The following is a 22,732-nucleotide window of genomic DNA, read 5'->3' as shown; positions in this document are numbered from 1 at the left end:
GGTAGTGTCCCTCCTTACATCAGGTGCCCCCACTAGAGTCCCTCCTTACATCAGGTGCCCCCGGCGGAGTCCCTCCTTACATCAGGTGCCCCCAACAGAGTCCCTCCTTACATCAGGTGTCCCCAGTGGAGTTCCTCCTTACATCAGGTGCCCCAGCAGAGTCCCACCTTTCATCAGGTGTCCCCAGAGGAGTCTCTTCTTACATCAGGTGTCCCCAGCGGAGTCCCTCCTTACATCAGGTGCCCCCAGCAGGGTCCCTCCTTACATTAGGTGCCCCCAGTAGAGTCCCTATTTACATCAGGTGTCCCCTGTAGAGTCCCTCCTTACATCAGGTACCCCCAGTAGTGTCCCTCCTTACATTAGGTGCCCCTAGTAGAGTCCCTCCTTACATCTGGTGTTCCCAGCGGAGTCCTTCCTTACATCAGGTGCCCCCGTAGAGTCCCTCCTTGCATCAGGTGTACCCATCGGAGTCCCTCCTTGCATCAGGTGTCCCCATCGGAGTCCCTCCTTACATCAGATGTCCCCAGCGGAGTCCCTCCTTACATCAAATGTTCCCAGTGGAGTCCCTCCTTACATCAGGTGCCCCCAACAGAGTCCCTTCTTACATCAGGTGTCCCCAGCGGAGTCCCTCCTTACATCAGGTGCCCCCAGTAGAGTCCCTCCTTACATCTGGTGTCCCCAGCAGAGTTCCTCCATACATTAGGTGTCCCCAGCGGAGTCCTTCCTTACATCAGGTGCCCCCAGCAGAGTCCCTCCTTACATCAGGTGTCCTAAACAGAGTCTCTCCTTACATCAGATGCCCCCCGTAGAATCCCTCCTTGCATCAGATGTCCCCAGCGGAGTCCCTCATTACATCAGGTGTCCCCAGCGGAGTCCCTCCTTACATCAGTTGTCCCCAGCAGAGTCCCTTCTTACATCAGGTGCCCCCAGTAGACTCCCTCCTTACATCAGGTGTCCCCGGCGGAGTCTCTCCTTACATCAGGTGCCCCTGTAGAGTACCTCCTTGCATCAGTTGTCCCCAGCAGAGTCCCTCCCTACATCAGGTGTCCCCAGCGGAGTTCCTCCTTATATCAGTTGTCCCCAGCGGAGTCCCTCCTTATGTCAGGTGTTCCCAGCGGTGTCCCTCCTTACATCAGGTGTCCCCATCAGAGTCCCTCCTTACATCAGCCGCACCCCCGTAGCACCACCACTGTTGATTTGGTCTCCGCACCCAGAGGACCAACTCGTGGAGGCTGAAGGGAAGAACCAAGAGGCGGAGCCTGGGTTCCGCCTCTTGTTACTTCCTCACGATTTAACGGAAATAGGTTTTCGTGAGCTTTTCAGGTGCTTTTTTTAGCATGAAAGCGCCTGAAAAGCGCCTCAATGTGAAAGGGGTCTTAGTCCATAGCACTCGGTGTCATCACAATGTGCTACCCCAGCCATCTTCCCCAGATGTTACAGTCTCCCTTCAGATGTTTCCTATACAGGGCTCAATTCACAAAGAGTTATTATATACCGAAGGGCCTGGTATGGACCTGGGGGGGCCCATGACATTTTTTTCCAGAACTTTGCCGGCAATTGTTTTTTTTTTTTTTTTACATTCAGCTTTCAGCTGACGGCTGATGACTCATTGGTTGTTAAGGACGCGGTGATAGGGTTCCCGACCCCTCCTTAGCAACCAGCTATATACACTGTTTTAAATGGACAAATAAAAAAAGCAAAACGCATAAAAAAGTTGCATCACAAACACAACACTTGCGTTTCTGGTGTAATTCCATTGAAGTCTATTACATGCAAAACACAGAAAAAAGTCCCCAACCCTTTCCAAAAATGCACTAGTCGCAAAATGCATAAATGTGAACTTGTACAATAGGAAACCACGTTAAATGGACTGTAGTGCGTTTCTGCAAACTGAAAAATGCACTAAAAAACGCATAGTTGTGAACCTAGGGTAAAGATACAGACATTAATGATGACATTGACGTATATTTATTTATTTTTACTTATTTTTATCTACAAATTCTGTAGGTGCTGATGTTACTAAGGGTGATGGTGTCTACTCTGTCTATTTATTTCGCTTCACTAATAACGGTAGACATACAATGAAAATGTTTGCTGAATGGACAAACACTACCTCTCTGAAGCCTCCTCAGAGCAATCCAGCCTTGTATGTTCCTGGTTACATCGAGAATGGTGAGTTTATAAACCAGAATAATGCTAAGTTGCTAAGTTACATATAGACATTATCTTTTAATATTTAGATTGCACTGTAATTATTTATTGCAGACACCATCAATATGAATCCTCCTCGACCAGTTTATAAAGATAAAAGCACAAATGAAATGTTCAGCAGAGTCCTCTTTCTGGGTAGTTTCAAAGTAACAAATGTCTCTCACAACTCATCGGATGAGGATGGTTTCCCTCCATGTAAAATAAATGACCTTGAAGCAAAAATGGAAAATGAACATGTAGTATTGTTTTGGACAGCACCGGGTGATGACTATGACCAGGGAGCTGGTGAGTTTCCTTTGATATAATTGCACAGCTTATTTTTTTTCTGCATTTTATACCGTATTTAAATCCAAAACTTAAAAAAAAAAATTTGATAGAGAGGGTAGCTAAAACTTCTATAATTTTTTTATGTTATTTTTGCTATCTGTGTCCCATAAGAGGGATTTCCCTTGCCTTCCTGTCCCAGAGACACCACAGAAAATGAGGAGAAACACCATTTAGACCACTGTCACCAGACCATTTGTCACAACTGGAAGATTTCTTCTCTACTCCCGTTCTGATGACTGTAAAAAAAAAAAAATAATAATAATTAAAAAGTTTGGTGGGTTTCTGTCCCAGTAATAATGTACTTTGGGCCAAAAAAGGCAAGGGGAAATACAATTACGCATACATACATACATACAAACCGTACACTTGTACACACTATACAAAAGCAAAAACATTTAGGTTTAGATTTACTTTGGGTTTTAGATTTTATTTGACAGATTGTTCTACATTAGACACAATGTGGGCTTGTGTACTAATACAGAAGGATTAAAAGCCGCCATTTAACATTTTTGAATTTAAAAAAAAAAAAAAAAAAAAGAAGAAGTTTTATTGAACAGGATGTAGAGGATATACAGAGTATTACAAACCAATACATAATTGCATATACACAAGGGTGAGAATACCCTCATCTCCCAAAATAAGAGCGTTTATTTGTGGGAAATTTGTCACAGCAATGGCTGGTGTTAGTGCTTCAATCATCCCAGCACCATGGTTAGTATGGTGTCAGAATGATTGAAATGCATTATTTCTATCATTATATTGTAATATATAATGAAATAGTTCAACTCACCATAATGCAGAATCAGTGGGAGCCTTGAGTGTTTCACTTGCCACCGTTGCTTGTCACTTGCCATGTCACCTGCCACCAGATGGGGATGTCACTTGCCACTATGCCTGTCACCAGTGGGGGATGTCACTTCCCACTATGCCTACCACCAGATGGGGATGTCACTTGCCATGCTGCCTGCTACCAGATGGGGATGTCACTTCCCACTATGCTTGCCACCAGATGGGGATGTCACTTCCCACTATGCCTGCCACCAGATGGGGATGTCACTTGCCATGCTGCCTGCCACCAGATGGGGATGTCACTTGCCACACTGCCTGCTAGCAGAATGGGGATTGCCACAGTTACCTGGCTGCCACCCAAAAAATAGCAGTTTGTCACTAATTAATTTACATGTAAAATCAAGCCTCCCCCCCCAATATTGCAGAGTACTTGCAGGTACAAAGCTGTCAGCCTCTCCTCAGCATGGGTAAACTAGCTGCAGGTGATACACAGACACATGGGAGTGAGAGATGAGAGTGAGGGCGGGCATTGAGAGATGACGGCATTCTCTCTCTTCTGGGGTATGGCTGCATCTCTGTGTAGAGCAGTTTTTGTGGCCCTGTAAGTAAGGGCGGAACAGCGGTGCAGACAATGAGAGATGATGTAATCTCTCTCCCCCACCGCCGCACCACTGACATCACTTGTCTCCTCCAAATGTTCAAGCATAAGGAATAGATAGGGCCATTCTACCGAGTCAAAGGCCTTTTTTGTGTCCAGTGAGGCCACCACCCTTGCCCCAGAGTTGTCCTGTAGAGACTGCGAGTTCACAAAAAGCCTTCTGATATTCATCTGAGCACACCTGCCAGACATAAAGCCAGTTTTATCAGCATTAATGAGTTTCAAAATAATCGTCTGTAGTATACAGGCCAAAACAAAATCTTGGCAAGGATCTTAGTGTTAACATTCATCAGCGAGATGGGACGGTATGAGTCAGACTACTTAGGATCATTACCATCCTTAGGTATCAAGACTACCAGAGTTGCTCTCATAGACAGTGGCAAGCTACCTTCCTCTCTCACTGAGTTAAAAACCTGAAGTAACCTGGGGGCCAATAAATCTCGAAAAGTCCCATACCACTACGGGGGTAAGCCATCTAATCCCAAAAATGTATAGGGGGAAAAGGAGGCAATAGCCCCCTCCACATCCTCCAGTGTAATATCTCTATAAACCAGTCCCTGGTCATCATCTGACAGCATGTGAATGTCAATTGCTGGCAGATAGGTGAAGAGGGGGTCATGACTCGCAGTAGTATGGGATGTATACAATTCTCCATAGAATTGAACAAAAGCCTGCAAGATGTCCATCGTGACCCTTGCCTCCCCCTCCCTGTGGTAGGCGGATATCAGCTACATGTATGGGTACAAATTATCATGCCAAGTAAGCCAGCAATCAGCCATTCTTGTCAACATATTTTTGGTAGTGTGTTCAGACAAGACTCATCGGTATTCATGGGTAGCCTGCTGCCATTCCGCCAACCTACTCGGGGTAGGCTCACGGACATACGCAGCTTCAGAAACAGAAACACTTGTCTCCTTTTCCTAATATCGTAGAAGCAATTTGGTTCTTAAAGTTTCCATACCTCGGACATAAATACCCCATCTCAGAGTGGCCTTAAAGGCTTCCAATTGAAGTAGGCGTGACCCACTAACATTATTCTCTACCCAGTAGTGTCGACTAGCTTTTGTACAGTCAATCTTAACCTACTCCTCTTGTAACCAGTTAGCCTCCATACGCCAATGCCTGGCTGGACACTCACACGAAGATATAACGATATAGGTGATTGATCAGTAATTGCCCTGGATAAATATTCGACTGACTCCACCAGTCCTAATCCTGCCCCTTCAGCAAATACGATGTCAATTCTGGACAACGACTTATACGTCTTTGAATAGCAAGAGTATTTTCTGTGGCCTAGATGTTTGTGCCTCCAGACATCCTGAAACCCATAAATGGACAACCATACTGCAAAAGGGACAGGAGAACCGGAGAATCCAGTCCTCCTATCCAAAGAGGGGACCGCTATAACATTAAAATCCCTCATAATGAATATCTTCCCCTCTGCAACTGACAAAGTCGCTTGGAGCATGTCATCTAAGTGAGTAAGAGAAAAAGGCGGGGGCACATAAATGTTGACCAAAGTTAAAGGGGTATTGCAGACTTTAACAACCAGAATGACAAACCGACCATATGGGTCCATTTTAACAGTTAACACTTAGATAGGCAGTGCCTTCATCGCCAAGGTGGAAACCCCTGTGGCATAGGAAGAGAATGTAACATGGTAGGCCCCAGCTATGTGAGCCCACTTTAAAGAAAGAATCCTGGAGCCCTGTAAATGTGTCTCTTGCAAAAGAATGATATGTGCTTCTTCAAATAATCAAACAGCAAAGATCTTTTAAATTTCGAATTTAGTTTTTAATTTTTTCTTTCTTTTTTTTTTCGAAGTCCCCAAACATTCCAGGAGACCAGATGCAGGGTTAACGCCATAATGTATAGTAGGGGAAATTACTGCAGGGATCAATAAAGCCCCAAGATGCATATTCTGCAATCCAGGGCTCCAGAATGACAACAATCACAGAGTATCTTACCAACAACAGGGAACACTAAGCCAGTGGAGCAAAAGAACATAAATAAAGCACATATTCTCACAAGACCATGGTAAAGAACCTTAAATCAAAAGCATATTTGTAAGAAAAACTTTAACCCCCCCCCCTCCCCCTTTCTTGCACCCAGCCCCAAAACGCCAAGTGCCTCAAGCCCACAACTTGTAAACTATGCATGGGAAACCAAGTAGAGACCCCTTAAGGGTCACTCAGACCGATACAGACCTACAGTTCCAGTTCTTAAAGTACAGGAGTCCAGAAAGTCAGAAAATAGAAAAACCCTTACTCCAAGTGGTTGCCAGGCAACAAAAGGGCCTGCTTATTTTGATGGGAGACTCAAATTCTATTTTCAACTCTACTCTGGACAGACGTAGTTCCAAGGAAGTACCTCCAATCCCATGATGCATCTCAAGAACTAGCACTGTATAATCTCTTTCAGTTATATATGGCTTGGTGGACGTTTGGCGCGAGCGACACCCCTCTTCTCGGGAATTCACCTTCTTCTCCAATCCTCATCAGAGTTTTTGCAGAATAGACCACGTGTTTCTGCAACTTTGTTCACTGTCACTGGTGAACAAGATTGTAATTTCCACCTCTCCGTGGTCTGAACACAACCCTTTGGTTTTTGGAATCACCCTCACTGGTTTGACCCGGTCTGCCTATCTTTGGCGCATTAATGAATCCCTCCTAACCAACCAGGATATGTGTGTTCAGGTACAAGCGCACATTCAAATTTATTTTACGAAAAACATTGGCTCGGTTGAATCTTCCATCTCTCTGTGGGAAGCCCACAAGGCCACGATCAGGGGGCATTTGATTCAGATAGCGTTCTGTAAGAAAATCGCTAGGGAACAACGGGCCTGGGAATTGTCCTTCCTATTGGAGGTTGCAGATGCAGATGCAACTTGGAAGGCACACCCGACGGTGGCAAATAGAAAGATCCGTGATAATCTAGCCACTGAGATGGATCTGCTTTCCTCTGCCCAGGCTGAAAAGGCTTTGCGCTTGTCCAAATATAAATTCTATAGTAGTGCTAACAAACTGGGTCCCATGTCAGCCCAGAAACTTAATTTGGTGGAGCACAGATATAGGCCAGTTCGGCTATGGATGAGGGGAGATGGATTCACCTCATGTCCTTCTAGGATAGTCTTTAGTTTTGCCTCCTTTCTGTCATCCCTATACAGCAGACCTGCCTCCTTTGATTTGGACAAGGTTGATAGCTTTTTCCAAATGCTTGGCCTTCCTTTGCTGTCCTCGATGGCCCAGGACACCCTGAACGCACCCATCTCGGAGTCAGAGGTCATCCGAGCTATTAAATCTCTTAAGCTATCCAAGGCTTCTGGTCCGGATGGCTTCACTGGACTGTATTATAAAACATTTGCAACCTTACTCGCCCTCCATCTGACTTCTTACTTCAATTCCTGGCGTAATGGCGCAAAGCCCTCTCTGGACTCACCATATTTCTGTGATACCAAGTCAACTGAGGAGGCCACTGACCCACAATCTTCTCGCCCTATTTCTCTGCTGAATGTGGACCTGAAGGTTTTGGGGAAAATTTTAAGCACACACATCAACAAATACCTCCAGGTCCTCATTCATAGGGACCAGGTAGGCTTTGTGCCCGGTCGTCAGGCAGGAGATAAGGTACGCAAAATAATCCACCTTATCCATATCCTTCACCAGCGTACAATCCCAGGTTTTTTGCTCTCTTTGGATATTTACAAAACGTTCAATTTGCTCTCTTGTGAGAACCTCCAATATGTTCTGACACGGTGGGGATTTGGGGCACATTTCTTATCATAGATTCAAGCCCTATATTCATCACCGTCGGTAAAATATGCAGGCTTTTCTTCCGACTTGTTACCTATATTTCTGGGTACTCAACAGGGTTTCCCCCTGTCCCTGGCACTTTCTATCCTGGCACTGAAGCCGCTAGCTAAGGCAATTAGGGTCAATGTTGACTTCTCAGGAGTGGCATATGCTGGAGCCCAGTATAAAGCCAATTTTTTTGCAGACGACTCTCTTGATTTTGACAAAACCGCTTACCTCCCTCCCAAATTTGCAACTCATATTAGATCAATTTTCTGCCTTCTCTGGCCTTCAAATTAACCCCTCCAAAACCACCATCAACCTCCCTGCTGATGTGGTGGAGCATTTACAGGAGCATTTTCCATATCGTTGGGTGTCTCAATCAATTGAATACTTAGGCATCAAACTGACGCCTTCCTATTCCTCTTTGTTTTCCGACAACTACTACCCCTTTTGCGCGTCTTGACCTCCCTCATGCATTTCTGGCAATTTCCCACCCTTTCATGGATAGGAAGAATCTCTGCAGTCAAAATGACAATCTTACCTAAAGTCCTCTATTACTTTCGCACACTGCCTGTAGAGTACCCTCGATTTATCTTCAATTTTTGCAAAATCAGATTCTCCAATTTATTTGGGCGCAGAAACGTCCTAGAGTCCCTAGATCTACTCTTTATACCCATAGGTTGCAGGGAGATCTAGGGGTCCCCAATGTCCTTTAGTATTATACAGCGGCGCAGATCTCCCCGCCGACTATGCTACACGTGGCTACGAATGTCCCTCTTTGGGTGTTACTTGAAGTGCCCAGCTGCAACCCGTCCTCACTTCAAGCATTCTCTGGCTCCCTCATAAGTTATGCCCCCCCCCTCCCTGAGCCCCGTACTACTGCATGGCCTGCAGATATTGGATTCTTTCCGATACTCTGGGAATTTGATGTCCTCCTTTTTGCCACTACTTCCTATCACTCACAATCCTCTTTTTTTCCCCCAGGCACTCTCTTGGTGGCTTTCTCATGGCTATATATGGGTTCAAGCTTTTTCTCCACTCTTTCCTTTCTACCCTGGGAGGCCACCTGGGAAACACACGACCCACCGGTCAGGGAACACTACAGCTTTCTTCAAGTGAAACACTGGATTGTTGCCCTGCACTGCACGTCCAATTACCCATGTCAAAATACTTTTTTTGAACATGCATGTCAGCATGCACCTAGGGCCCCTGGCCTCATTTCAGCTATTTATGCATCTTTGAATGGACGCCCGACATCAGCATCCCTCTCCTACATGGCCCAATGGGAAAGGGACCTCCAGTTTTCCATAGACCTAGAAGACTGGAGTAAGGCCTGGAAAATAGTGGCCAAATGCTCCTTTAATACAAATACACTAGAAGCAGCATATAAGGTCCTATTCCAATGGTATTGGGTCCCGGCCCATACAGCTCATGCTTACCCGGGGAATAGTGATAGTTGTTTTTTGCAATTGTGGACAGTGGGGGGATGTCATACATACCTGGTGGTCTTGCCCAAGATTAGTGGGGTTCTGGTCCAGGTTTTTTGGCTTACTCCAGACCCTTTTCCATTTCACCGTCTGTAGGGACGATAAGTTAGCCCTATTACATTGTCCAATACCTGGGTTATATGCTCCACAGCAAGAGCTTGCCACGTACCTCTTCATTGCGGCTAAGCCAACCATAGCTCAAGCCTGGAAGACTCAATGCATGGCTTTCCAGGGTGTGCAGACACGAATGACTGCTATAACACTTCAGGAACGAATGTCCAGTATTGTGAATGACTCACACGCTAAATTTCTCAAAGTTTAGGAACCGTGGAACTCTTATGAGTTTCACTCTCTCCAATCGTCCTGTTTAGGTCTTGTCTGATTACTACCTGTGAGGCTCCCAAGTCTGAGTTATCCCCCTCCCCTCCTCTCTCTTACCTACGACCCTTTCTTCTTGCTTTTTTGCTTTCCTTGCCTTTTCTCTAGTTTCTCACTATTTCTGTACACGCTGTCGCCTCCTATGGGGAAGGAAGGTTGCAGGAGAAGAGCCTCCCCTCTGGTGATGATATGTTTTGAGTTTGGGGACATGGTATTTTCTACAGTGTTCATTCCTTTGGTAATATCCCCTATATTCACTTTGGTTAAGTATAAATATGATCATTATTGTTCTTTGGTTGTGTTTACCCATGTTCTAGCCCCTGTACGGGCGATTTACAAGCTTGTTTATGAACCTCTTGTTTATTTTCAAAAAACCCAATAAATATATTGAAATAGAAAAATAGAAAACCAAACCTTAGGACAGTATCTTATGAAGGTGTAATAAAACACATCAGACCTCTGAGAGTCTCAAAACAGTACTAAATAATCAGGAGCAGGGCATTGGAAGCATACGGCTGAACAAGATAAACAGGTTAATTCCATAACTCTCTAAAGTCCCCAAACATCACACCCCATCCTTAGGGAGGTCTAGGAGAGACACTCCCCCTTGGACTGCCACGGGCATCGAGAAGCTTCACTCAGTGTAGTAAAGAAGTATGCTTTCCCTCAATTGACCTCTCGCAGCTTTGCCAGGTACAGCATGCTGTAAATCAAATGCATATCTCCCAGGCATTTCTTTACATGCTGAAAGCTGGCCCGCTGTTTTTGGGTAGCAACAGAGAAGTCAGGGTAGATTGAAATGCAATATCCATTGAATTCTAGCATGTGACAATCTCTCGCAGCTCTTAGGATGTTTTCCCGATCACGAAAGTGAAGGATCCATGCAATCATGCGATGAGGTATCGCCCCGGTTGGCGGAGCCCTAACTGGGTTTCGATGGGCCTGTTCAATAGCAAATAGGCGGGTAAAGGTATCAGCTTCCATATTCTCCTTAAGCCACTTTTCAAGAAAATCTTCTGGGTGTTTCCCCATATCTCCCTCTGGAAAGGCCACCAACCTGACGTTATTCCTGCATGTACGGTCCTTCATATCCGGCATTTTTGCAGTGTGTTCAGGGAGGGCCTTTCTAGAAATCTGAGCCTCAGTTTCCAGGGGCCTAAAAGTATCTTCCAGGATACTTATACGCTGCTCAGCAGCCGCCTTGCACTCCTTTACTTTTTTCACATCCTGCTTCAGAAAGGAAAAATCAATCTTCAGACCCTCTATATGAGGGTGGATTGGCAGGGGTGTATAGCAGACATTATCTGTTTGAGCGAGGGTTCAGGGTCCCCTTTCCCCTCTTCCTCACATCTCTCAGGTCAGGAGCACAGTCTGTCCAGGGATTTCCCCCTGTGCTTCAAACGGCCCCTTGGTGGAAACTGACTCACCCCAAGTGGCACAGCTCCTCCATCCTCATCCCTGTCCCGTTGCTGTGTACTGGGTGTCTCCTCGGACGCATGCTTGTCGCACCATCTTGGGATCCCAGGCGAACCAAGCCAGCTGTTCACCTGGCAGTTTAGGAGCCACCTACCCATATTATCCATATTTCACCATTCCTGCAGTCACCGGACCACTCACAGCACACTCCCCGCAGCTACTGGAGTCAGTATCAGGCGCTCTGCTCTCAGGAACACAGCAGGATTACAGACTCACAGACGGAGCTCTCCTTCTTCGCTGCTCACATATCCGACGCCAGCTCCACCCCTTGAATACATTGATTTAATTTTGTGAATGGTACTATACCTAATCAGACAGATATCCAGCTTTTGTTATAATAATTTCTATCTGTATGTTTTTAAAACTGTTACTGAACTGAAAAAATGAAACATCTTTTTTATTAACTGTTTTCAGTGTTTGGAAATAACTTTATTTAAAACTGCCAATCTTTAGAATATAGTTGACATATAAAGTAGGCATATGCTGCACTTTAACCACTTCAGCCCCAGAAGATTCCCCCCCTTAATGACCAGGCCATTTTCTGGGATACGGTACTGCGTCGCTTTAACTGACAATTGCGCGGTCGTGCAACCTTGTACCCAAACAAAATTGACGTCCTTTTTTTCCCACAAATAGAGCTTTCTTTTAGTGGTATTTGATCACCTCTGCGGTTTTAATTTTTTGCACTATAAACAAAATAATAGCGACAATTTTGAAAAAAAAAATAAAATATTTTTTACTTTTTGCTTCAATAAAAAGCCCACGATTTAAAAAAAAAAAAAAAAATTTCTTCATCTGTTTAGGCCAATATGTATTCTTCTACATATTTTTGGTAAAAAAAACAAAAAAAAACGCAATAAGCGTACATTGATTGGTTTGCGCAAAAGTTATAGCGTCTACAAAAAAGGGGCTAGATTTATGCCATTTTTATGGCATTTTTATTTATTTTATTTTTTTTTACTAATAATGGCGGTGATCTGCAATTTTAAGCGGGACTGCGACATTGTGGTGGACAGATCGGACACTTTTTTGGAACCATTGACATTTATACAGTGATCAGTGCTATAAAAATGCACTGATTACTGTGTCAGAACAGGGATTTGTGTGTTTACCTACACAAATCCCCGTTCTGGCACTCGTGGCCGGCGGTCATCACGCCCGCTGGCCACACGCATCGGGTCCACTGCTGTGCAGCAGGTGCGCACCTACTAAGGCTGTTAAAGCAGCCACTGTACGGGTATGGAGCCACTTTGCCGCTGTAAATGTATGTGAGCTGGTTGGCAAGTGTTTAAAGAGTAACCCCTTTTGTTGAGAAAAAAAACATTCCCCTCTGGGTGATCTATGTACATTGCAAGGACTTGTTGCAGATTCCTACCTTTTGTTATTTTGAAGAAATCACTGTGTGTTTCTGTGTCCATGTGATAAGGTAATCTAATAGGAGTGGTTTCTTAAAGCAGTTGTATACCCGCTGAAATTTTTTTTTTTTTTTTTACCCCTGTAAAGCAAAAGGCATAATGAGCTAGTATGCACCGCATACTAGCTCATTATGAAATACTTACCTTAGAACGAGGAGTCGGTATCTTACCTGGTCCACGCCGAGGTAGCTGTCATGTTGCCTCGGCGTGTCTTCCAGGTATTGCGGTTCCAGCGCTGTGAGTGGCTGGAGCCGCGATGTCATCACTCCCGCGCATGCGCGCGGGAGATTTCTTACCCGGCAAGGTCCGGCAGTTGCCTTCAGCCGAGAATCCCCTGTGCGCATGCGCCGCTGCAGTCAGCGGCTCATAGCAAGGGGAATATCGGTTTCGGAGATATTTTTTTTACCTACAGGTAAGCCTTATTATAGGCTTACCTGTAGGTAAAAGTTAAAAATAAGACTATACAACCACTTTAATTATCAACCAGCAGCTGCACATGCGGGGCTCTAATGAGGAAAATTGCAAGGTCTGTATCCCTTTAGATGTGATTTCCTATTGGGATTATCTTACAAAAAAAAGACATTTTTATTGCAGGAGATGTCTGATATCTGACCTATCTTAGTGGAGACTTCTGGGAAAATCAGTGAGCCAATCACACAATCAGGAATTGATGTTTCTGGGGGGGGGTGTTCTGCACACATGCTGTGTACAGAACACCTCCAGGTAGCCACATTGCATTGCATTTTACAGAAAATTACAGAGCTGCAGATTGAAATGGAATGGTAATTTTTAATAACATGTCGCAGTTGTATGATATTTTTTTTTATTTACTAATTTTTTTCCACAAAAGTGGAGTTACCCTTCAAACTTTTAAAATAAATAGACCATAATAATAATACCATAAGTAGACAATCAACCTTTATTTGTGCCCTTTCTGATTTAGTTTTACTTTGTTGCTGTGGCCTAATTTTCTCTGACTTCATAGCTATACCATACCAACTGCACTCCTATTGTAGTGGCCACGTTTATTGGACAGTGGAAAGACACTTTTAGGCACTTAGCCATGAGCAGGGATCTTGTATTGTCTTCTTTTTTCCTTTTAAAGTTTAAAATAGAGTACAGGTTCAACATAGGAAAAGCATCAGTTAAGTCATATTTTTTCATCAAGTAATTTTTGTTTTTCTTTCAGCTTCACATTATGACATTCGAATAAGCGTCAATCCATTCATTTTAAGGCAACACGTTTCCAGAGCTCTGGCCATCAATGCTTCTTACATCAAACCAAAGAATGCAGGCAGCAGGGAGACCTTCATATTTAGGTTGGGAAACAGGACTGCAGACCAGGGCATCATCACCTATATTGCAATCTGCTCTATTGATAAAAATGAGCAAAGGTCAGAGATATCTAATTTGGTTCATGTGACCAGCCCCAGGTTTCGGGAGGAAGACACTAGCCATGCTTACACCACAACTGTTGAAAAGAGCAGTACAACCACTGTACTGATAGCTGCTGCATTTGCAGTTTGCCTGTGTTTTGCCATAGGAACTGGTGTATATGGCTGGAGGAAATGTTATAAAATAACTAATCAGACAACTGATAGTGGGTCATTGTTAAAGTATAGCATTACAAAAGAAGCCCAAAATAACACAAAGTGCCAAAGTGAAGAAATTTGTCTACAGGTGATGTCAGATGATGATGGGGATCTACTTGGAGAACAAATGTAGCTGTATTGGATGAAATTAAAATTGACTAAAATAAAAAGATGGGTCCTCTGTTCACAACCTTAGGGCCCTAGCCCTACTGAAACACCAGGTTGTGATAAGGGAGAAGAGTAAGAGCTGACTCTAATGTTTTTTCGACAAAAAATAAGAGGAATACTTTGAGGCAGATTTGTTGATTAAAAAACAGCTTGGTATATATATATAGATATATATATATATATATAGATATATATATATATATATCTATATATATATATATACACACACACACAGTATATATACCCTATATTACAAAAAGTATTGGGACATCTGTCTTTACACACACATGAACTTTAATGGCATCCCAGTCTTAGTCCGTAGGGTTCAATATTGAGTTGGCCCACCCTTTGCTGCTATAACAGCTTTCACTATTCTGGGATGGCTGTCCACAAGGTTTAGGAGTGTGTCTATGGGAATGTTTGATCATTCTTCCAGAAGCGCATTTGTGAGGTCAGGCACTGATGTTGGACAAGAAGGCCTGGCTCATAGTCTCCCTTCTAATTTATCCCAAAGGTGTTCTATCAGGTTGAGGTCAGGACTCTGTGCAGGGCCAGTCAAGTTCCTCAACCCCAAACTCGCTCATCCACGTCTTTATGGACCTTGCTTTGTGCACTGGTGCGCAGTCATGTTGGAACAGGAATGGCCCATCCCCAGACTGTTCCCACAAAGTTGGGAGTGTGAAGTTCCCTTCACTGTAACTAAGGGACCAAGCCCAACCCCTGAAAAACAACCCACACCATAATCCCCCCTCCACCAAATGATTTGGCCCAGTGCACGAAGCAAGGTTCATAAAGATATGGATGAGAGAGTTTGGGGTGGAGGAACTTGACTGGCCCGCATAGAGTCCTGACCTCAACCCGATAGAACACCTTTGGGATGAATTAGAGCAGAAAAAAGAAGTTTGAAGGAAGAAAAATGCTGACTATGCCCTAAGAACACCATCCCTACAGTCAAGCACGGAGGTGGAAACATGATGCTTTGGGGCTGTTTCTCTGCTACAGGTACAGGTCTACTTTGCCTCACTGAGGGGCCAATGGATGGGGCCATGTATTGTAAAATCTTGGATGAGAACCTTCTTCCCTCAACCAAAACACTGAAGATGGGTCGTGGATGGGTCTTCCAGCATGATAATGACCAAAAACATACCGCCAAGGCAACAAAGGAGTGGCTCAAGAAGAAGCACATAAATGTCATGGAGTGGCCTAGTCAGTCTCCAGACCTTAATTCTATAGAAAATTTATGGATTGAGCTGAAACTTCGAGTTGCCAAGCGACAACCAAGAAACAAAGTGGATGTATACATGATTAATGAAATTTGAACTAAGCACATACATCTGTTAAAACTGAGCACTGCCGAAAAATTTGTTCATTTTAGTTTCATTTGTTTTGTTTTTTTTTTCATTTTTCTGGTCATTCGTTATGATCGAAATTCATTATTTCGAAAAAATATGTAACTTCAGGAAAATGTTGAATTTTGTCGAAAAACGAATTTGAAACGAAACTAATTGCACATGTCTAACATCTGTAGTGCTTTCTTATCTCTTTCCAAAACCCTGAGCCCTATGTCTTTCTGCTGTTTCATTGCTCTGTTATCAGCATGATAACTTCTGACAAATTGTCAGCCAAGATAAAACCAGCCTGAAATTTGTGTCGAGGGAGGTTGCTATAAATAGATTAGCAGAGAGCTTAACTTGTCACAGCCCAGCTCTGCAAGTCTCTGCCTATGTGGAGGGGGGGGGGTGCTTTTCCTCCAATCAGCTGTCTTGGCTGTATGCCCAGACTTCACTCCCAGTGCTGAACAGGAAGAGAAAATCTCTAACCCCGATGTGCACTTTCTAAAGAATCTACTGTATAAAGTTGAAGACAGCAGATATACATGTAAAACTTATGTAGGGAGATTTATTTCATCTCTGTGTATCATCTGAGGCTTTTCACTTCACTGGGTATATGTGAGGGTTTACATCCACCTTAAGGATTTAGAGAAGATCTGTAAAGAAAGTGGACCAAAATCCCTCCTGAGATGTGTGCAAGCCTGGCAACCAACTACAAGAAACATCTTACCGCTGTGCTTGCCAACAAGAGTTACTCCACAAGTACTAAGTCATGTTTTGCTTGGGGATCAAATACTTATTTTACTCGCTGAACTGTAACTTAATTTATAACATTTGTTATATGGATTGTCTGGATTTTTGGTTGATATTCTGTCTCTAAAATTTAAAATACATCTATGATAAAAATTATAGGCCCTTCATTTCTTTGTAAGTGGGCAAACTTACAAAATCTGCAGAGGATCAAATAATTATTTTTAATTATTTTCCCCACTGTATATCTGAATAACTGTGCAATGTTTTCCAATTTCCATCAAAGTCTAATGGTAGTGGGGGCCCCTCCATGCAATGCAGACCACTCAGTTATCCAATTGATGAGAGCAGATAGTGCTCGGCTCTATAGGTAGCACCACAGTAAAGTGAACCTCGTGGGCATCTTCAGCATGGGCAGCCTCTGGTTTGCCCGTTGGCCCCTATAAGGTAGTTGGGCTCCCACCACTCTCTCTTTAACAGGTCTGACTGCTTGAGTTCCCTCAGCGCTTTTTCCAGGCATCAGAATGTATCTCTTTTCAGACTCCTCCGACTGCACATAGTCAGTTGGGATATGTCGTTCGGGAAGTCAGTTGCTCCAGTGTATAGAAACTAAACCTCCCATGATCCCCAAAGTCCAGCAGGAAAGTCTATGGGCGGCTTTGCGGTTTGGCGCTCTCCCTGGTAGCTGGAGGTGGATTGTGCATCAACATTAGCACTCAGTGACTGAGGTAGGAAAATGCATGCATTACAACATCTTGGCTTCATGCTGTCGTAGCCCGGGACCTGGCTACATATAAATACATTTATGGTGTTTAATGGAACATGTGACTACATTCTTGATGGTAACTACACAGGATATTTTCAGTGTAAAAAGTGATAAGAAATAAATCATTTAAATACAGTTGAAACATTTTAAGTTTTTTAACCACTTGTCGACCAGCCGCCACACATATACTGCGGCAGGTCGGCTCTCCTGCACGAACCCATGTGCCGTTACGTCAGCCCGTGCATGTGAGATTGCGGGCGCACGCGCCACTGGGTCCAGCATGCCCACCGGGTCCAGCATGCCCACCGGGTCATCAATTCCGTCGTGCCCGTGGGTCTGGTGGACTCGATGTCTGCCGGCCGCCCACAATCGCTGTACACAGAGGCAGAACGGGGATCCCCGTTCTGACAGGGGACATGTCAGAGATCTGCTGTTCCCAGTGATCGGGAACTGCAATATCTATCATGTCCCAGGCAGCCCATCCCCCTACAGTTATAACACGCTGAGGGAATACATTTAACCCCTTGATCGCCCCCTAGTGTTAACCCCTTCCCTGCCAGTGTCATTTATACATTGATCAGTGCATTTTTATATCACTGATCAATGTAATAATGTCACTGGTCCCAAAAAAGTGTCATTTCGGGTCAGATTTGTCCACCGCAATGTCGCAGTCCCGCTAAAAATCGCGGATCACCATCACTACCAGTAAAAACAATATAAAAAAAAGAAAAGTCTCTAAATCTATCCCATAGTTTGTAGATGCGATAACTTTTGTGCAAACCAATCAATATACGCCTATTGTGATTTTTTTTTTGTTACCAAAAATATGTAGAAGAATACATATTGACCCAAACTGATGAATACATTCGATTTTTTTATATATATATTTTTTGGATATCTATTATAGCAGAAAGTAAAAAATTGTTGGTTAAAGCAACGCAGTGCCGCATCGCAAAAAATGGCCTGGTCATTAAGTGGGTAAATCCTTCCGGTCCTTAAGTGGTTAAGCAAGGTCTCAAAGTTTGCTCCATCATAAAAACTTGGTAAATCTGAAATATTTATAAGCATTAAGCAGTTTATGAGGAAATTATACATAAGGGCATATAGGAAAAAATAGGTTAGAACATGTGGATACACCTTAGTATCAATATACCAATTCAAAAAACTGAAAACAAATGTTATTTATATTAATGCAGTCAGACTTCTTGTAGTGTAATAATAGTATTTTTTTTACTTTCCTTTTAAACAGCTAATTACTGCAGGAAGGGTTAAAAATGCTGTACTGCCAGTACATAGGAGAGTTGGACTGTGGCTCCGGCACATCCAGCTCTCCTGCAGCCTTGCATGCCCCACTGAACACTGCTTTTGCTTTTGAACAGTGTTGTTGATTGGAACAGTCTTCAGGGGAGCATGTTGGAAATCCAAGCTTTTGCTTGCATGTGAAACAGCATATCAACTATCCTAGTGTTGCTAGAACAATTTTTCAACCCTTATTGCAGCACTTATCAGATAAAACAAAATTTAAAAAAAGCATATTCAGTGCTGTATATGTAGCCTGAGTACATTACAGTAATAAATCAAAGAAACATAACAACCAAAAAATAAACAAATTGTAAGCGGGCAGGCTTTTTATTGCAGAATAAAACTTTATGCCTGTTTGCAAACATCTTTAGAATGTACACTGCCGATTGTAAATTCTTAACTTGCCTTGGCGCAAAGAGTGAATTAACCCCTGTGCACATACTCGGGAGTGACCTCATCTTAGGTTGGCCAGCTGAAATGGCTGAAGATACCAAACCTGGAATAAGACTGGGAGAAGATGTCAGCGCTGGTGAGGAAGCTTGCAGATGTCACATCTCTGGAAGTGAGCTTAGCAGGGTGTAGTAACGCTTGAAGAGGGTTAAGCTGGGCTTTAATGAGATGATCAACAGTATGATAAAATTCCGAGTGCCGAAGACAAAAGACATATGGAATATTACAACACTTTTGTCCCGTACACACGGTCGGACATTGTTCGGACATTCCGACAACAAAATCCATGGATTTTTTCCGACGGATGTTGGCTCAAACTTGTCTTGCATACACACGGTCACACAAAGTTGTCGGAAAATCCGATCGTTCTGAACGTGGTGACGTAAAACACGTACGTTGGGACTATAAACGGGGCAGTAGCCAATAACTTTTGTCTCTTAGTTTATTCTGAGCATGCGTGGCACTTTGTGCGTCGGATTTGTGTACACACGATCGGAATTTCCGACAACGGATTTTGTTGTCAGAAAATTTTATAGCAAGTTCTCAAACTTTGTGTGTCGGAAATTCCTATGAAAAATGTGTGATGGAGCCCACACATGGTGGGAATTTCTGACAACAAGGTCCTATCACACATTTTCCATCGGAAAATCCTATTGTGTGTACAGGGCATTAGGCTCCATTCATAACTGAGTGTAGCGATTTACTGACGTTTTTCAGGCGTTTTTTCAGCTTTTTTTAAAGTGTTTTTGCAGCTTTTTTAAAACCTTTAAAACTTCAGGCATTTTTGTTTAGCCAACAGAAAGCACTGGGGGAGGAGAGGGAGAGGAAATTATAGGGGTAGACATGTACAATTCGGATTAGTCAAAAAAATTACCGATTCAAATTCTGTGGGAAGAATAGCTGGTTGTTAAGCAGCGGGCCGGGAAGCCAGAAGCCGTGTCCTTAACAACCGATGAGTCATCAGCTGTCAGCGGGCTTCCACACTGGCTTCCCCACTGACAGCTGAATGTAAAAAAAGAATGCCGGCAATGAAAAATAAACGGAAAAAACAGCGTGGGGTCCCCTCCCGATCCATACTAAGTCCTTCGGGTCTGGTATGGATTTTAAGGGGAACCCCACACCAAAAAAGAAAACGTCGTGGAGTCCTCCCTAAGATCTATACAAGACCCTTATTCAAGCATGCAGTCCGGCAAGTCGGAAGTAGCCTGATCTAAATGGACCAGTGGCAGTGCATCCATTAGGGGTGCCCGGAGCCACTCCCTCTGTCATGCCACCCCCTCTCTGTAGAATGGATATATTCATGCATAGCATGAATGTCATGGTTATGCAGTAATGTTTGTCTGTCAGCTTACCTCTCCATGTGTTCAGATTAAGAGGCCAGCCACTCTCACCTGGCTGCCTAAGTAATCTCTCCTCAAAGCATGGCTCCACCCCAGCCCCTATCAGGGAACTCTATATTACCTATATAACCTCTATATTACCTGTGCACTGCAAGCCAGCCCTGCTGATCAATGTTGGGTGTTTTGGCTTCCGTGTGCTCTTTGCTCTGTGTCCTATGTCTGATCCTGTTTACTGACCTTGGCTTGTTCTTTACTGTCCTCGTCTGCTTCATATCCCGACCTTTGGCGTGTTCTTTGACTATCCCTATCTGCTTGTTGCCCTGACCTTTTGGCTTATCTCCTGACTATCCTTTGTTGTCGTAGTCTGCTGCTTCCTCTCTACCTTCCTGTACTCTACTGTGAGCTTGAGCTGGGAGACCCTGGGGGCCGGGACCTGGAGCCAGACTGCAGTGAAGTCCATCCCCACCATCAGGGGCCCTGGTGAACACCCGCTGGCTCTTAGATTCTGCGCCCTGGGAAATCTCATGCTCTAGCTCCCAGTGTGATCCGTGTTGCTTCTCCAGAGTACCTGCTTTCCTGAACCACCCAGAGCTCCATCCGCAGCAGTCAGCCATACGGTCCACTACCTTGCGGTGCACTCCAGACCCCAACGGGGTGCATCTGTCACCTGGACTGAGGTGACCTGATAATGAATCTATCCATGGCCGCTGTAGCCACCCCCTATTCAGGCATCTGGCCCCTTTTTGGACGCCAGGCGCCTGAATTACAGCGGCAGGGTGTTTTTTTGAAGCCCCTGATGACAGCCATAGGCACTAATAGGCTTCAGAAAAGGTGGACTAGGAGCGCAGAGCATTGCACTCGGAGCCCACCCAGGTATGTTAGAAAAGCGAATGAAGATTCACTTTTCTAACACTGAGCCACCTCTCAGCCGATCAGGAGGCGCGGGTCTAATACCTGTCACCTGATTGGCTGAAGGCACAGGCGCTCCGATTGAGCGCCTAGCAGGAAGGAAGAAGAGACAAATGGAGGACACAGGAGCCACCGCCTGACCCGCTGCTCATCCCACCATCCCACAGCTCGCCACCGTCACCCGCTGCCTGATCCCCACCAAGAGGGTGTAAGTGCCGGGTAGCCAGCGGGCAGGCGGGGGGTAACAGTGAGGCTGCATTTGATGGGCACAGTGGCTGCATATGATGAGCACAGTGGCAGCATTTTAGGGGGCACAGTGTCTGCAATTGATGGGCACAGTGTCAGCATTTGATGGGCATAGTGGCTGCATTTGATTGGCACAGTGGCGGCATTTGATGGGCACAGTGGTGGCATTCAATGGGCACAGCGGCGGCATTTGATGGGCACAGTGGCTGCATTTGATGTTTTTTTTCAGTATTTTTCAGAATTTTTTAGTTTGTTTGTGCCCCCCAAAAATTTTGAACACCAGCCGCCACTGAAATGGACACAAGTTTTTTTTACATCTAGCTACCCATAGAGCCATTACGGGTCTGCAGATGTCTGCTGTGAAAATTCAGACTGAGACTGAATGGGCACAGATGTTGCAAAACTGACATCCGTCCAATTCAGCTCAGAGCTGATAAAGCCCTTAGAAACAGTCTGTATACTTCAGTCAACTGAATGTGGTACTGTCCTCGTCTGCTTCATATCCTGACCTTTGGCGTGTTCTTTGACTATCCCTATCTGCTTGTTACCCTGACCTTTTGGCTTATCTCCTGACTATCCTTTGTATGCCTGAGAGGAGCATCTTGGGGGATGCTGTCATCAGTCAGATAGGTAGCTTCTGGACATGGGGATGCTGTCATCAGTCAGATAGGTAGCTGGACAGTACTGTTTTTCATTTTGTGAAATTTGGCTGAAAAAATTACAGCAGAGGGGCTATTTACCAATATTTACACACAAGAGTCACACAAATGTTACCCAAGATTTACTCATTTTTTCATATAAGATTAAGAAAAATGAATTGGGTGAATGTTGGATGAAATACATTGACATTTTATCTAAATTTAAACCTTTTAGCCTTAAGTCTAACTATTCTTAAAAATGCTTTCTCTTTGGTTAGACTTAGGCTTCTTCTCATGTACAAGTACCACTACGTGTACATCTGAGGGACCCTCTGCTAAACCTAGCCTGGCGCCTACATTGTCCGCTTATAAGAGCCAGTTCACACTGAAGCAGCACACCTTGCAGCGCGACTGCCTCAGGCGACCTGCACACAACTTCAGCGGCGACTTGCAAAACAACTTCTGTATAGAAGTCAATGCAAGTCACCTGAAGTCGCCCCCAAAATAGTACAGGAACCTTTTTCTAAGTCAGAGCTTGAGTCGCTCCTATTAGAACGGTTCCATTGTACAGAACGGGACGCGACTTGTCAGGCGGCTAAGTCACCTGACAAGTCGCCCCTGTGTGAACCGGCTTAACGGGTCTCCAAACCTTGGTACACTTGTTACATTTTTAATGTTACTACCTGTCTACATATAGGCTCACCT

General features: G+C 44.3%; 1 protein-coding gene across 3 annotated transcripts in view; it reads left to right on the top strand.

The window, feature by feature from the left end:
• The window catches only part of LOC141103526 (calcium-activated chloride channel regulator 2-like), a 64,116-nt gene extending 47,581 nt beyond the window's left edge, over nt 1–16,535 (top strand). For all 3 annotated transcript variants that reach the window (XM_073593205.1, XM_073593206.1, XM_073593204.1), the window contains 3 exons: nt 2,008–2,172; nt 2,266–2,496; nt 13,725–16,535. In XM_073593205.1, coding sequence (XP_073449306.1) covers nt 2,008–2,172; nt 2,266–2,496; nt 13,725–14,260 — 932 coding nt within the window. In that variant the 3' untranslated portion in view covers nt 14,261–16,535. The remainder of the gene's footprint in view (nt 1–2,007; nt 2,173–2,265; nt 2,497–13,724) is intronic.
• The last annotated feature ends 6,197 nt before the right edge of the window (nt 16,536–22,732 follow it).

The sequence above is a fragment of the Aquarana catesbeiana genome, linkage group LG07 (assembly GCF_042186555.1).
Source record: "Aquarana catesbeiana isolate 2022-GZ linkage group LG07, ASM4218655v1, whole genome shotgun sequence".
NCBI lineage: Eukaryota > Metazoa > Chordata > Amphibia > Anura > Ranidae > Aquarana > Aquarana catesbeiana.
Note: the sequence above shows the minus strand (reverse complement) of the source record. Positions and strands in the feature narration are given on the sequence as shown.